Source organism: Carassius carassius, chromosome 10, assembly GCF_963082965.1.
Source record: "Carassius carassius chromosome 10, fCarCar2.1, whole genome shotgun sequence".
Taxonomy (NCBI): domain Eukaryota; kingdom Metazoa; phylum Chordata; class Actinopteri; order Cypriniformes; family Cyprinidae; genus Carassius; species Carassius carassius.
Genome location: NC_081764.1, coordinates 23,330,248 through 23,343,506, shown reverse-complemented (window position 1 = coordinate 23,343,506; position 13,259 = coordinate 23,330,248). Strand labels below are relative to the sequence as shown.

Here is a 13,259-nt window from a genome sequence, read left to right as displayed (position 1 = left end):
GCTTTACCCAGTGTTTATGGAATGAGATGCGGACTTCTTTTCTACAATTTAAATTCTTGTATCCAATATTGTCAGGGTAAAGAATCCCCCCCCCCCCCACTCTTAAACCTTTTCTATAATTATTTGTATTAATAAATGTTTAAATATGTGTTTTTCTTCTGATTATGTTTGTTTTTCTGATGGACAATCAATTCCTGGAAAAAAAGGGACAAAATCAAGTACAAAACAGGTTAGTTCACAATATTTTGCCATGGTTCTGCTTGCAAATAATTTAATGCTTCCCTTTTTACATTGTTTAGTGCAAAAATAAATAATACAAATGGAGAAAAAAAATAATACAACACACACACTTTAAAACAACCCAAGCACACACATGACCACTTAGGATTGTTAAATGTATACATGTATAATCATGACTTCTGTACAGAGAATTCAGGCTACAAATCATATGTTTATTAGTTTACCAGTACAGGCCACTGTGGAAATGTTTACATTGTACAGTCAAGTCTTGTGTAGCCGTTAAGGCTTAAAGCAACATGTTTCATGCTTTGGCTGTTCCCTCTTCTTATAATAGTGATTAAATTCAGAGTATTGTACACATACACAGAAAATAGTTCAGATTTTTAAGGTTGATGTTTGATTCCTTCTTGAGACTTAGCTTCACATTTCAGTACTGAAATGCAGAAAATGTACTGAAATTGAATCATGGAGGGCTGAACCGGTGAAGTGTGCGGTGGAAGAGCTCTCAACTTAATTTTTAATTTGTCTAAATAAAAACTAAGGTAATGTGCATATGAAACTCTTTGATAAAGTATTTATACTCTCCAAATGCCAAACTGTAATAAGCTACAAATTCAAAAGAAAACAAGATCAATCATTTTATCTAGAACATCATAAAACATCTCACTGTCAGCAACTTTTATGCATGGAAATATGTACTTTATGAGAATATCTTAACCAAAATGACACAAAGCCATCAGCCAGACATTTATTTATCTATTCGGTCTTTTAAAAGACATATACTGCTGATGTTTTTCTGCAAGTTAGAATTTATTACCACTACACATCTGCTATCAAGCCCAATAGCCAAACTACAGAGAGGGAAAAAAATATATATATTATCAGCCTTCATTAAAACTCATTAGGAAACACGATGTGTCTTCAAGCAGAAACAAGTGTAATTATGTGCAATCACTTCTATGCAAAACTAAGAAAATTACTAGGGTCTGTTAAATGTAAAACAGCCTGATGACTCCATATCCATAAAAGCCGTGTGTACTTATCAAGTACTGCATCACAAAGAGCAACAGCACATAAAAGACATGTGAGAGTTGTCTGAAAGCTGGGCTTTAATTACAGCTGGCCTTATATTGATGTAAACAAAGGAGTGAGGTCTAAGCTGCTCCTAGTGGTCTGGAGAACAACAGCACCAGGATTAACATGAAGCTTCTACATCACAGCATCTAAATCATGTCACAGAGATGCATATTGTTGGGAAAAAGTTGGTAGTTGGTTAAATATCACCCTGCCCCACACACACACACCTAAAAAAAATTATATGCAATTTCAAATAGGCAAAAATACAAACAAACAATTTCACAGTTGTCTAAAGAATACCACTTCTTGAATTGTGCTTGTGGAAATAATAAGTAACATTTACACTTCTCCATCTTAACTAGTGCGATTGACTGGGCCCCTTAATAGAAAATTACAGGTGTAATGCGGCAAAAAGGGGAACCTAGGGTCAAGCTTGAAATCAGTTTTAAGGCAATAATGTTGGATAGAGGAAAGAATTGGGGACGTGACTGGTCAAACTTATCAGTATTCATACAAGAATCTTTCATGCAAACTCAAAATGAATCCTGAATCCTGGCTGCTAAACCTCTTAAAATTATTTAATTAGACTCTCAGGACCGGTCACACAGACCCCTAGAAGACTGACCTGCCTCATACTAAAGGTCCCGTTGTGTATTTACATGTATGTAAACTGGATTCATGATATGTATGCATTTATGGCAAAAGTGTAAGAAAAGTTTCAAATGATGTACTGTACAGAGAATAATAGTTAATGTTGAAAATCTTTCTCTGTTGTGCCACAGAGGTGGAGGGACAGAGAAAGAGGATGTTAGATTCCAGTTTCTTGAGTCAGATATTTTGGTGTGTCTGGATGCTTTGTAATTTTTAAATGTAAACCTGACACTCAACTTTCATGTGATTTCTGTGCAAAACACCAGCAGGAATGATCAGGGTCTGTACAGTATGGATGACTGGGCAGTTGTACAACTTTTACTTTTTTCGATCAAAAAGCAAGTCACCAACACTTTTAAAAGAATGATGATACTGATCAAGACTGAAAAGCAATGCAATGTTAGCAGCACTAACATGAAAAAATGAACTAGATAGCAAGTCATGCTGGGACATATAATTATTTGATTAACCAAAGACAATCACACAACTGATCTGAAACTTTTTGGAAAAATGTATAATAGCATCCTTATTTTTTTTCTGCAAATGAACTTTTTTCAACTTGTGCAAACCATTACGTGGTGAGAGTTTGATGATGATCCCATCAACAAAAAATCGTTTCTGTCCTCCACATAGTACCAAATGACAATGCCTAAGACCATTTGGTGCATCCCATGGCACAATAAATCCAATCCCTCACGTACAGTTTATACCCACAAATCTTGAAAAGTCACAACACAATAAAAGCTTCAGTCATGCCTCAATATCTCTTAAAGCATCACATCTATCTGTTTTGTCCATACTTCCCTGAGAGAGCAGTGTGGCAGAAGGGTGGTTGTCAGGGAAACAAGATAGAAGCATATGAAATTTCAACATTGTTTTAATAGAAACAAATAATGTGTGCTGCCACCCCATGAACAATGAGAGGCAACAATAAAACAAAAAACAAAGCAACTAAAGATGTGCTACAAAGCAATTAACAAAGGCTGCTAGGAACATTACCGGCCTGATAAGCAGATCCAAGATCCTGGACAAAGGATTTAAGGAGAAAAGGAGTTCTTGGGTTGAAAAAAGCGGGGAAAAAAGGGAAAAATTGCACTGGAGGGCAATTATTTGTTTTCAGGAATGCCAGCAGCTGTGAGAGTAGCTCGATAATGCTGCAAAACTACACGCATGCTCTTCACAAAGCCTTTGGAAAGAGGGAAGAGTGGGAATCCAATGTCTGGATAGCCACTGCGCTCCGGAAGGAAGCTGCGATAGCTCTTTCTCCGTTTCTTTGGTCTCACAGCCGGCTGAGACTCCTGATACGGTTTTACACTTTGTTGTGATGTCACAAAACCCAACACCTCTTCAGAACCTTCTGGTATTTCTGATCCTGCACCACCCACAACTGAACTATCACACTCAGAATTTTGGCTCAGATCCTGCTGCCCATCTGAACCAGGAGGTCCACTAGGTCCCAGTGTGGAGGGACTGAGACCTGAGTCCTCAAGCTCCTCTTCGCTTCGCACATCCTGCTTGCTTGGGCTGCTGTGGGCCAGAGCTGACGGGATCTCTTCCAGAGGTTCTTCATGGAGGCTGCTTACACCACAACGTAAAGCACGGTCAGTCACTGCCCCATCCAATTCTAGCCAGGACTCCAGCCGATGGACCAGACGCCAACCGCAGCAGGCAAAGTGCTCACAGATCTCCTGCTGAAAGACCTCTACAGGCTTCTGGAGAAGCTGAGTCATTGACTGTACCATCTTAATAAGGGCCATCTCGTTGTAGCAGCGACTGTTCTCGTAACCCTCCTGAAGGCCTCTGTCACTGTCAAAGCCAGCCTCATTATAATATGGCTCGTTGACCAAAATCAAACCTGAAGGGGAGGAGACAAAATAGTTACACAACAGTGTATTTGTTATTGCAGTTTCATGCAGTGCTCTTAATAAACCTGTTTAATTCAGGGTTTTTTTAGGCTGCTCATTTGTCACCTATTATGACAATTTAGTATCAGTAATGAAGTATTAGATTCTGGTGTCATTCCAAAGCTAAAATTGTGGTATCAAGTCCTGCCTACTGCCTTAAAGCAATCTGCCCTTTTCACAGAAATTTGCAGATGCACACAAAAATTAAATTTTCAGAAATATACTGCATTAAATTTTTTTTTGCCAATTATAACCCCAATTATTTTCAAAAAAGTAGCACTAACAAGTAGACACTAACAAGGGCATAATAGGAGTAGTTTTTAAATAACCTTGAATAGAGATAAGCACTTGCAGCAGACTGGATTTGCTTGTCCATCTTTCAGTACCCTGTGAAAGGAAATATTACAAAAATCACACGTCAACATTGACCTATATTCAAACAATGCAATGGAGGGCATCTACTGCTAAAGCCAAATTGTACTTTTTATTAATACTAATACCGTATTTTCCGGACTATAAATCACACTTCTTTTCATAGTTTGGCTGGTCCTTCGACTTATAGTCAGGTGCGACTTATCAAAATTAATTTTAAACATGAACCAAGAGAAATGAACCAAGAGATAACATCAATGTCTATAGCCACGAGAGGGAGCTCTATGCTGCGCAGTGCTCCTGTAGCCTACACTCTATATAGTGCATTAATTTACTGAAGTGGTATTTGTTAATCACCTGTATGTGGCGTATTCATTCTAAAGTAAAATTAATGGTCACCTGAGGGCGCTCTATGATCACTGTCATTGTGTCGGAGTGCAAAACGCTATTAGGGGGTTTCAATACACCAAAAATACTAAATACATAAAACGTATGTGTTATATGTTTGTGTGTAATATGTGTTTATTTTAGTTGCCAATATTTGAATAGTATGTAAATATTATGAACATTAAGCATTACAAAAAAAGCTAATAATAATAATATAACAGCGATGAAACAACAAATGTGGTGTGGAGGTATGTATAATTACAATATAAAGTCATTGTGAGTGTTATTTCTTATTAAAAATATTTTCTAAAATAAGGTACATGTAATATAAATGTACATATGTGATGAATGTTTCTGCAATAGCTCCACCTCTCTTTCGCGCAGTTTATATGTCGCTATATATTATATATATATTACTATATATATTATATATTCGCTCACTTCATTTTTTTCACTCTTTTCTGATATAGTGCACTCAACTGCCATAAACTATATAGGGATTAGTGAATGAGTAAATGAGTGAGCGATTTTGTGAGTGAGTTGGTACAATAGCAAAGAATGGTCTATTTCATTCCAGTGGTCAGAGAGAATTTAACAGTCATGTAAAACTAAATAATTTAGGATATGACCCCCTGAAATGACAAAAAGTAAAGTCATCCAACATCGTGACAATGAAGAATGATCAAAGTAAGTGCAAGAAGGTAGCTAGTTCAAAACCCTCAGGAGTATATTAGCCAGAAATTAGATCAGAGACTAGGTCAGCTCACCTTTCCAATCCAGGTGCCAAGAAGACTGACACAAACCTTCCCATTGTCATAGAGATTTGGGTTAAGTCGCCCACTGCACTGAGAGAGGTAACAGAAGAGAGGAGGAACAGCAGGATATATATTAGGAAGCTGGATATCAAAAAGGAAGAGTCCGTCCTCATAGGGAGTGCGGTTAGGGCCCTTAATGAGAGCTGAAAAAAGGTCCTGTAGAGAAAAACAACCATAGGAAATATTAATTGAAGAAACAAATCATATTTCCCATTTTTTATTTTTCATACATTGCAAAATAAACCGAATACAACAACCAAATCTGTGCACAAAAAGATTGTGTGAAAGGTTCACTTACCATTCTGTCCTCAAAAGTCTTCACCATGATGCCATCAGGCAGAGAGGTGGCCAGCAGGGCCATTTCTTTCCTTACAGTGCTAAAAAACTTCTTTGCCTCTGCTGGCTGGAACTCCATTTTTTTAAACAAGTGGTTGTCTATGGTGAGAAACAGAGGTCATTTTAGAGAGCGTCTGGAATGAGACTCAATGCTATGCAAGTCATTGAGTAAAAACATCTGATAACTGCGTAAATGTTTGATGTGACATTTGAAAACGTACTGATTTTTGTTCATATTCAAAATCTAACACACTTATCATAATAAATCACTACATACTGTTCATATAAGAAGGTAATACATATGCAGTAGTTAATCGATAATTCAAAATGTTATTTGTTCATTAAAAAAAAAAAAGGTTTGCTGATGTCTGTACCTGGTGCCCATTCCAAAACAGAAAACACTTCCCCTTTAGCACTGGTGAAGGTGACACCTGGTTTGCCTCCACTCTGCTGACACAAAACTGGTGTGTCACTAGGCCACTCAGAACGCACAGGCGTCTGTGGTTCAGCAAGCACTGGCGCCGTCACTTTTTCCTCCTCAATGGCAGCCTCCATTTTATCTTCTTCTACAATGGCCACATTGTCTAGAGTTTTCTTCAGGTTCTCCTGAAGTTTCTTAATGTCATCCAAAAAGCGTTTTTCTTTCGTGGGTTTGGTATCGGCCGGGGTCGTGGCAGCACTTGTGGCTGATGGTTCGGCAGTGGGAGAGGTCGGTGATCCAGTCCAGAGCTGCTCAACAGTCATGTTCTTTAAACTTTCCAAAATTTTCAGGGCTTCTTTGAGCTCACGGAAGCCACGTGGTGGAGTCTCTTTACTGGGTTTCTCTTCAGGTGCTCCACCTGAGCAAGCAAAAATAATAAAAATAATTGCTAAAAGGTGTTCACTGTTTCCTAACCAATGAGCAGGGGATATCTAAAGTTGACAAAATTCTGTATTTCGTGTTGTCTGCCTTTGATATTGCAGAAATCTAGAAAAAAAAAATAAAAAAAAAAATATATATATATTAGGGGTGTAACGATATGCGTATTCGTATTGAACCGTTCAGTATGAGGCTTTCGGTTCGGTACGCGGTACGCATTATGGACCGAACAGTTCGTTTGGACTAATTAATTATATTTGGAAAATAAAAAAAAAATGTGAAATATAATGATGTGCGTTCAACAAGGTAGCCCAATAACCCAAACGACGTAACAGGCAACGCCCCTGACACCCCCGAAGAAGAAAAAAAACACCAACTTATATGTTTATGTTAGGCTACTCAGTCAGGCGCTCGCTCACTCAGTAATACACGCTGAAGGCTCGTTGCAAAATGGCCAATGCGTTTAACAGACAAGAAATAGAAGATCCTCCAATAACCAACAGGTCTGGTGTTTGGGTGCACTTTGGATTCCCTGTAAGCTATAATGGTGATGGCAAGAGAGTGGTGGATAAAAAAACAAGGATATGTCGCATCTAGGGTACATCAGCGGGAATACAAAAAAAAAAAAAAAAAAACACCAGCGGGAATACTTGAAACATATCAACTCATTTACGCCGACATCACCTTAGTGTGTCAGTATCTGGGTAAAGACGGAAAAAAATGAGAAACATACAAGAAAAAAATTATCCCCGCAGCATTTAGACAGACATTTCCAACGGATTCAAACAGGGCAAAAGACATCACCATGGCGATTGGTACATTTACGTTATAGCCGCGGATATGAGACCTTACTATTTACCATTCCTTCTATCATCACCATTATAGCTTACAGGGAATCCAAAGTGCACCCAAACACCAGACCTGTTGGTTATTGGAGGATCTTCTATTTCTGGTCTGTTAAACGCATTAGCCATTTTGCAACGAGCCTTCAGCGCGTACTGAGTGAGCGAGCGCCTTACTCTGTAGTGGAAAACGTAGTTTTTAGGACATGCTTAATGTAATTGAGCCCCGTTACAATATTCCTTCACGAGCCCATTTCAGACAGACCGTAATTCCTGCTTTGTTCCAAAAAACATAAGCCCTATAGAGAACCAATTGAGAAAAAACACACTCAATATAAAGAGTTATAGAGTTCCATATAAAAAGTTACATCTTTGTATTTGTTCATAAGTACTACAATAATATAACATTTTCATTTTTTTTTATAAGGAGCTTTTTTTGTTTTATACAGTATGCTGCTAAGAAAACACCATAGAAGATGGGTAAAGAATAGCTCCATCATTGTTCAATGTAAAAAACACTTTGTTAGTTTTAATAAAAAAAAAATTTAAAATCAAGGAAATTTATCTGCCATTTTTTCTTTTTGCTGTATCTAAAACGTACCGAACCGTACCAATTTTTCTATTTGATATAATGCATAATGCATGAAATCAGTCCTGGAGCAATCTAGAAAATTAATGGGTTGAAAGTCACAAGTCTCATGAGTTTCTATTTCAAATCTGAAGATGATATCATCAAAAATGAGATTCCTGCAAATATTTTTCTGGGACTATGTCTACCTCCCCCACCCCACAAATATAAAAAAAGATTTACCAACTGTATTGAAGGCTTCTACAAACTATTTTTGTCATTAAACATTCCACTTTTTTTCAATTATAAAAGATTAGACAGAAACTTAGAAATCATATAAGTGATTTATGAGCACTAGAAAAAAAGAGAATAATTTGAGTAAGAAAAATAAAGAAATAAAATAAAGAATTTAACTTTGTATGCCAATTACAGAACATCCTGAGATTGCTAGAAATGCAGCATTCATAATGAATTACAATGCAAATAATTGCTGATGGCCAGTTATAGAGATGGTAATAATATAAATGCGCCATAAATAATAAATAAGTAGTAATAATCCACTTCTCTATTCATATTGATGGCATTCATCTATTTCCGTGAGAGCTGTGAATACACAGTAATAGCGAGTTGATTTGTGCTGATTTGCACTCAGACAGATGGTAATCATGCAGATACATTCACATTCAACATAACACACACTCACACATATATGAAAACTGTTGAAAAATCAAACAGTTAAAATAAAGAAAGGCGATCGCTGTAAGTTCCGCCTCCATCAGCTGACAGGTGTGACACATGCGAGTTGAGGACGCAGGTGTTCTGGTGCAGGCTAACAGGTTAAGCCATTTTTTTCTAGAAGTGTGCACCATCTTTTGAGTCAAATTAATGTATTTGGGCTGTTACCAAGCAAATGAAATCAGTATCAACAAAATTCATTTTTGAAATGCAGAGGAAACACAGAAGCTGCATTAGAAGTGGAATTTAGATGTATTTACACACTGTGTAATGAAGCTCTGAGGGACATGGAATACTTAACCAGCAATTACAAATGGATAAATAATGTTTTGATATTTTAAACATAAAACATTGAAAACTGATGTTTTAAATAATTTTAAAAATGGAAAGGTACCTTAAATGTGAAATCACCAGTAGGTGGCAGCAAGTCACTGTTAAATGAGTCATTGTGATTGAACCGAATCGTTTAAATGGTTGATTCATTCAGGAACATTCAGTCATGTTGCTCAGAGAAGTGCTGTGGCTGTGTTTGGAATGATTTTTGTTGGAGAAATCAGAAACAAAACAGGAAATATGGTGTCTAACATGTAAGTCTATATTAACTTGTTTATTTAAATGTATAAAATCTATATCACATTTGTAATCATGCTGACTTTTGGAGATAAAACGGCACTCTGCATGCATTTTAATAGACTGCTTAAAGCAGTGAAAGAACGCACTCTAAATGTGCACGTGCACAAGTTTAACCTTCTAGACTTCATCACCTAATGCATGCGCACTCTGTAGAGGTGTTTTGTTTGCTTTTCGTAATATATTCGACAATATCAAATCGCACATTATCAAAACAGCAAATTAAAATCATACATAATCACACACCCCTATAGTGTTAATTTTTTTTTTATAATGTATTGTCTTCTTATTGATCCATTAGTTCACATCGATTTTTGCATTGGTCTGAACAAAACAAAAGTTTTATTGAAAATGCTCATTTATTCTTTGCTAGCAGGTGGAGCGTTTGGTAGAAATATCATTGTTTCCCTGGTAATGGAGAACACAAAGATGTATCATATCGATATTGAAGATGTATCATATCGACCACAAGTGCAGTATGGAGTACCTCAATGCTCAGTACTAGGGCCGCTACTCTTCACGCTTTATATTTTACCCTTGGGAGATCTCATCAGGGAACATGGTGTTAGCTTTCACTGTTATGCTGATGATACTCAGCTCTATATTTCTTCGCGGCCCGGTGAAACACACCAATTTGAAAAACGAATGGAATGCATAGTCGATATAAAAAACTGGATGACGAGTAATTTCTTACTGCTAAATTCTGAAAAAACAGAGGTGTTAATTATAGGACCTAAAAACTCTGCTTGTAATAACCTAGAACACTGTCTAAGACTTGATGGTTGCTCTGTCAATTCTTCGTCATCAGTTAGGAACCTAGGTGTGCTATTTGATCGCAATCTTTCCTTAGAAAGCCACGTTTCTAGCATTTGTAAAACTGCATTTTTCCAACTCAAAAATGTATCTAAATTACGGCCTATGCTCTCAATGTCAAATGCAGAAATGTTAATCCATGCATTTATGACCTCAAGGTTAGATTATTGTAATGCTTTATTGGGTGGTTGTTCTGCACACTTAGTAAACAAACTACAGCTAGTCTAAAATGCAGCAGCAAGAGTTCTTCCTAGAACCAGGAAGTATGACCATATTAGCCCAGTCCTGTCAACACTGCACTGGCTCCCTATCAAACATCGTACAGATTTTAAAATATTGCTTATTAATTATAAAGCCCTGAATAGTTTAGCACCTCAGTATTTGTATTTTGTTTAAAGCGCTATATAAATAAAGGTGACTTGACTTGACAAAGCAGTGTAGCACCGGACTTTGAATGTGCAACATTCTTATTTCAATTCTAGTCTTTCCGTACCCAAATTTTTATCAAGACCTCTTGATATCATAATTAAGACTTTCTTATACAATTTAAAACTCTTTAAGGCTTTAAATTTGATACAACTAAACTTAAGACTTTTTAAGACCCCACGGAAACCCTGTAAAATGCATAAATACTCTGTGAGGTATTTATTGCTGGGCACTTCTGGACGTTTGGCATCTATCCCTTTTGTTTCTTTTGTAATGTGAATGTGATGTATTTAATGTCAATGCACCAAAGAGAACATTTTATCTGATACTTAATTCTGCAAATATAACTGTAAGAGAATTCAATACCTCCAGGAAGTTCAGGAGTGGGGAGAGCTCCTGGTGAGTCTGTAGTTGTGGAGGCATGCACGCCATGGGTTTTACCATCAGCAGTGGCACCTGTAATGGGGAAGGAGTCTGTGATGGTTTCCCCAGCACCTGGTTCCTCTTCCACTTGTCCATTATCTGTCTCCCAGCTATCACTCTCATCTTCCCATTCTTCAGATGAGGCATCACTACTGCTGCCCTCAGCAGAGTCATAATATGTTTCTTCAATCTCAGACTCGACATTATACAAGTGCTGAGAGAGAAAGAATAAACAAGTGTTAGTTTGAGGGCCTATAGGTGGATGTGTGCTTTTACAGTAGCAAGATCATTACATCAGTTTGAGTAAACTGGTGCATACCTGTGGCAGGACAATTGTCTTAGAATTATCAGCCCACACAACCTCCACTTTACTGCTCAGATCCACCCTGCACACTTGCCCAACAGATCTCTATAGCACAGTTGAGGCAAGGTATTAGATCAAAAGGAGAATGAAAACCAAAGAACAAAAAATTCAAATAACAATCTAACTATAGAACTATCTAACTACCTTTAGAGACACCAAGACATACTGTCCGCATAAAAAACAATGTACTTGTTAAGTCAGGAAATGCTCTCTTAAAGGGTTAGTTTAGCCAAAAATGAAAATTAAATGCTGATTTATATTTTTGTGTCGGACCTACGTTGTAGGCTATGCGTCAGTTTCCATGTATACTACTGCATCATTGTCTGTGTCAACGTGCAGTACACATGCAAACCGCTAGTCTGCAGTATCCACGGGCATGTTGCTGATGTAACCTGGAGTACCACGTACCGGTTCTGTAATCAGCAGTAAATCTCTACATGTGCGTGATTTCACATGGAGCAGCATTTACTACACAGAGCCGTTGTTCACTGACATGTTTGGCGCAGCTTGTCAGTTAACAACCGTTCTGTGTAATAAATGCTGCTCCACTTGAAATCACGCACATGTAGAGATTTACCGCTGATTACAGAACGGGTTTTACTGACAAGATGTACATTAAATATCAGCCGATATTTATCGTGCATCCCTAAATTTACAAAAGGTGGTGTAACATTAAAATATATTAAAGTGCACATGCACATGCCTCTGGGGGGTAAACAAAGGCCACCTGTAGCGAATCGGTGCCTTTTTGTAAGAAAAATATCCATATTCAAAAAATAATCACTTTAATCTAGCTTGCGCTCACAGTTGTAAACGAAGCAGTTCCTGTGGAATGACGTATGAGGTCAGCTTTGTGCATGTGCCGCTCAGAGTTAAGCATGCAGAAATGCAGCGGAGAGATCAAAACAAAACAATGATCAATAATTAGAAGTACAAAACGAGGATTTGTAAAGAACAATATCAGAGTATTTTGATATAAGCCAAGAAGAGAATGGTTTTCCTTTGCTCAAGTAAGGAAACTTTGCTTTCTTTGCTCCTGTTAACAAACATTGGTTTTCACAAGATTCACCAGTGCATGCGCAACGCTGACCTCATATGTCATTTCCCCGGAATGGCTTCCGTTTTACAACAGTGAGCGCAAGCTAGATTAAAGTGATTATTATGTCTTGAATATTGACATTTTTCTTACAAAAACGCATCGATTCGCTACAGAAGGCCTTTGTTCACTCCCCAGAGCCATGTGAGACACTTTTTTTAATGGATGCATTTTCTATTAAACTTCTCATGGACCAATGGCGTGCAACAATCGCTGAGTTGCATCAAACAGCTTGAAAGATCAAAGACAATTTTTAAAATAACTCAGACTGGATTCGTATGACAGAAGAAAGTCATATATAACTAGCATGACTTCAAGGCGAGTAATCTATGGGCTAATTTTCATTTTTGGGTGAACTAAACCTTTAAATGCAAAACTAGTTTTGTACCTCATTTTCACAGTCTTCTGTGTCAGAGTTGCCAATCCTTATGACAATATCCGTTGTGTGGAAATGGAAATCTGGATGATCTGCAATGTCATAAACACTAACGTCCTCCTCTTCCCCAGTCACCTACATTTACAAGATTATTTGTTAAATAATATGATAACAGAAAATCCCAAACACCTCTTAATGCTAAAAACAAAAATACCTCAACATTGTCGTCTGCAGCATTAAGTTTTACCCACTTAACTACACAGGTTCTGGCCTTATGGTCACCTGACTGAATCACTCCATAGATGCCTGGATCCTGAAACGCCTGGGCTGCAGGAACAACAATCA

General features: G+C 37.4%; 1 protein-coding gene across 1 annotated transcript in view; it reads right to left on the bottom strand.

Annotated features, from left to right (window-relative positions):
* Positions 1-333: 333 nt before the first annotated feature.
* The window catches only part of ube2o (ubiquitin-conjugating enzyme E2O), a 79,445-nt gene continuing 66,519 nt past the window's right edge, over positions 334-13,259 (bottom strand). The window contains exons 12-20 of the mRNA XM_059560557.1: positions 13,129-13,241; positions 12,927-13,049; positions 11,398-11,487; positions 11,022-11,292; positions 6,157-6,621; positions 5,745-5,881; positions 5,399-5,602; positions 4,202-4,259; positions 334-3,823 (exon numbers count right to left, since the gene is read on the bottom strand). Coding sequence (XP_059416540.1) covers positions 3,075-3,823; positions 4,202-4,259; positions 5,399-5,602; positions 5,745-5,881; positions 6,157-6,621; positions 11,022-11,292; positions 11,398-11,487; positions 12,927-13,049; positions 13,129-13,241 — 2,210 coding nt within the window. The 3' untranslated portion in view covers positions 334-3,074. The remainder of the gene's footprint in view (positions 3,824-4,201; positions 4,260-5,398; positions 5,603-5,744; positions 5,882-6,156; positions 6,622-11,021; positions 11,293-11,397; positions 11,488-12,926; positions 13,050-13,128; positions 13,242-13,259) is intronic.